Source organism: Penaeus vannamei, chromosome 10 (genome assembly GCF_042767895.1).
Source record: "Penaeus vannamei isolate JL-2024 chromosome 10, ASM4276789v1, whole genome shotgun sequence".
Lineage (NCBI taxonomy): Eukaryota > Metazoa > Arthropoda > Malacostraca > Decapoda > Penaeidae > Penaeus > Penaeus vannamei.
Genome location: NC_091558.1, coordinates 28,581,163 through 28,583,662, shown reverse-complemented (window position 1 = coordinate 28,583,662; position 2,500 = coordinate 28,581,163). Strand labels below are relative to the sequence as shown.

The 2,500-nt window shown below is 37.9% G+C and overlaps 1 protein-coding gene across 1 annotated transcript in view; it reads right to left on the bottom strand.

The window, feature by feature from the left end:
• YME1L (ATP-dependent zinc metalloprotease YME1L) overlaps nt 1–1,918 on the bottom strand; it is a gene marked incomplete at its 5' end in the record, with an annotated part of 12,034 nt that extends 10,116 nt beyond the window's left edge. Inside the window, 5 exon segments of the mRNA XM_070126500.1 lie at nt 48–283; nt 440–683; nt 1,055–1,149; nt 1,409–1,585; nt 1,760–1,918. Of these exon segments, the coding sequence (XP_069982601.1) occupies nt 48–283; nt 440–683; nt 1,055–1,149; nt 1,409–1,585; nt 1,760–1,918 (911 nt within the window).
• Between the last annotated feature and the right edge of the window lie 582 nt (nt 1,919–2,500).

Here is a 2,500-nt window from a genome sequence, read left to right as displayed (position 1 = left end):
ACATTTACATCTATCTATATCTCACTAATCAATTTGACTCATCATACCTGAACCTCAACATCAAATCTTCCTGGACGCATAAGGGCCTTATCAAGATCATCTCGTCTATTGGTGGCCCCCAGGACAATAACACCATCATTCTTGTGGAAGCCATCCATTTCCGAAAGCAGCTGGTTGATTGTCTGGTTGGCATAGGGATGGAGCACTGAATTTGATCGCTTGGCGCCAACAGAATCAATTTCGTCAATGAATATGACACATGGAGTTCTCATCTTAGCAGCACCTACAATATCAATGAAATGGTTTTATTATTTAGGTTAATACCTTAAATTTTTAATATTTCTTTTTGGATTAAAGGATAGATTAAATGATAATTCTGACTATTAGTATCCAAAATTCTATAAAATCAATTCCATTTTAGCCAAAAACAAAGACTTACGGAAGAGATCCCTAACTCTGCGTGCCCCTTGGCCTACTAGGATCTCGTCAAATTCTGGGCCAGCTGCATGAAAGAAAGGCACTCCTGCCTCCCCTGCCACTGCCCGAGCCAAAAGTGTCTTGCCTGTGCCTGGAGGACCCACAAGCAGTACACCCTTTGGCAACTCAGCTCCCAATGAAGTAAACTTCTCTGGATTTCGCAGGAACTCTACAATTTCTTGCAATTCCTGTTTGGCTTCTTCTACCTATATGGAGTATTTAAATCTTGTTTAGAGCTCATGTCATAATATAAAGAGATCAGAGTATATGTGCAAATAAATTTAGGAAGTTTTGCTAACATTAACCATCTTCCAAACGAGAGCAATTATCTATCTATACTACAAGAGTGATCAAAAGCAAAATAAAGATGACAGTTGATGGACACTCCCTAAAATACCACCACAATGATCAAGATAATCATAAGCGAACTCTTTACTTAATCTTCTTATCCATATATAAACCTTAAAGGTACACAACTGTTACCTACTAATACAAGAGTAATGCCTCTCCATTTACTGAAAATTTTAAATTAGAGAATCTCAGCTGAGATTAGTTCGCTGAAGTAACTGTAACTCACCCCTCTGACATCCTTGAAGGAGACAATGATTTCCTCTGGGTGGACCTCGTTGCCATTTCCTACATGCATTCGGAACATGGACCCTCCCATACCGCCTGTGAAAAATAAGCATAAATAAAATAAGTGCACTCAGAACACTGACCTATCCATAATATAAAACTTAGATCTAGTTGATCTCTAATGCAGATATAGTCAATACTAAAATCTGTTAGGTAATAAAAAATATATATATGTATATAAATATGTACTCAGTGGAAACACTATTTATATTTCAATTCCCGCATTTAAACAAATCATTTCAGACATATTAACATCACTTACAAACAAAAACCTTAAAAAATAGTCACAACAGACCCATTAGTGAGAAGAGAATAGCAATAAACACGACAATGGCCAGGACTTGTTGGAAGTTCCTGATCCACCTCATGGTACGTGACTGCTGCTTCTGAGGTTCTGCTGCCAGATATCCCTCTGCAAAAGCCACCTTCATGTTTTTGCGAACCTCAGAAGATGATTCCTCTGTCAGCATACCTGGTGTGAATTTAAAAATACTTGTCAGTCCCTTCTTCCTCTTTCCATTTTCTTTATAAGTCTCATCTTTTACAAACATTTTTACTCCTCAGTTTGATGTGATAAATAAAACTAATCAGCTAAAAATAACAATAGCATTACCTACATAATAACAATAATATAATGAATATCTACCTTTTAACTTTGCATTACTCTCTGCCTCCTGCTGGATATTCCTGCTGGAGCGCTGCCTGGACTTCAGGCCATCTCGCAACCGGTCAGCGACTGTGGTTTGCCTTAGAGATTCACGTTCGATGGACTGCTGTGTCTTGAAGCCACGTTGCTGAGTCAAAACTAGAGATAAAGGGATTTTCAGTAGCATTTTCATTACAAAATTAAAATACATGTATATATTTTTGTACACTAAGACGTGGGGAAGTGTCCTGTAATGAAATATTGAAAAAAATTATATTAGTGGTAGTGAAGTGGTGGTGATTGGTAGTAATTTTAGTGGGTGATGGTGATTAACTGTAGGTGTTGGTAGTAGCAATGAATGGTAATGATTCATGGTGAATGACAGATTAATGGTGACTAGTATTGATCCGTGGTGATTGGAACTCATTGAAGTTGAAATCAGATTAACCCATTGGACTTGGATCCCATCATGTGGCCCAAAATACAGGCATTTGGCTTACTTGAGAGGCCACTCTGCTGGGTGTGTGGCTTGTAAGCCAGGTGCACAAGAACTCTCATGTGTGGTGACAAGACACCATTCCTCCCCTTTGCTATAACATTTTCTCCTGTTCTGCATAAGCATTTTTAGATTTTTTGCCATTTTCCAATGTCTATGTTTGTCATTTGAATTGCTTTATCCAGATGGTAATAGACTGCTTCCTTCCATATCATCTTTCTAGATAATCCTTAACTCAGTACAAT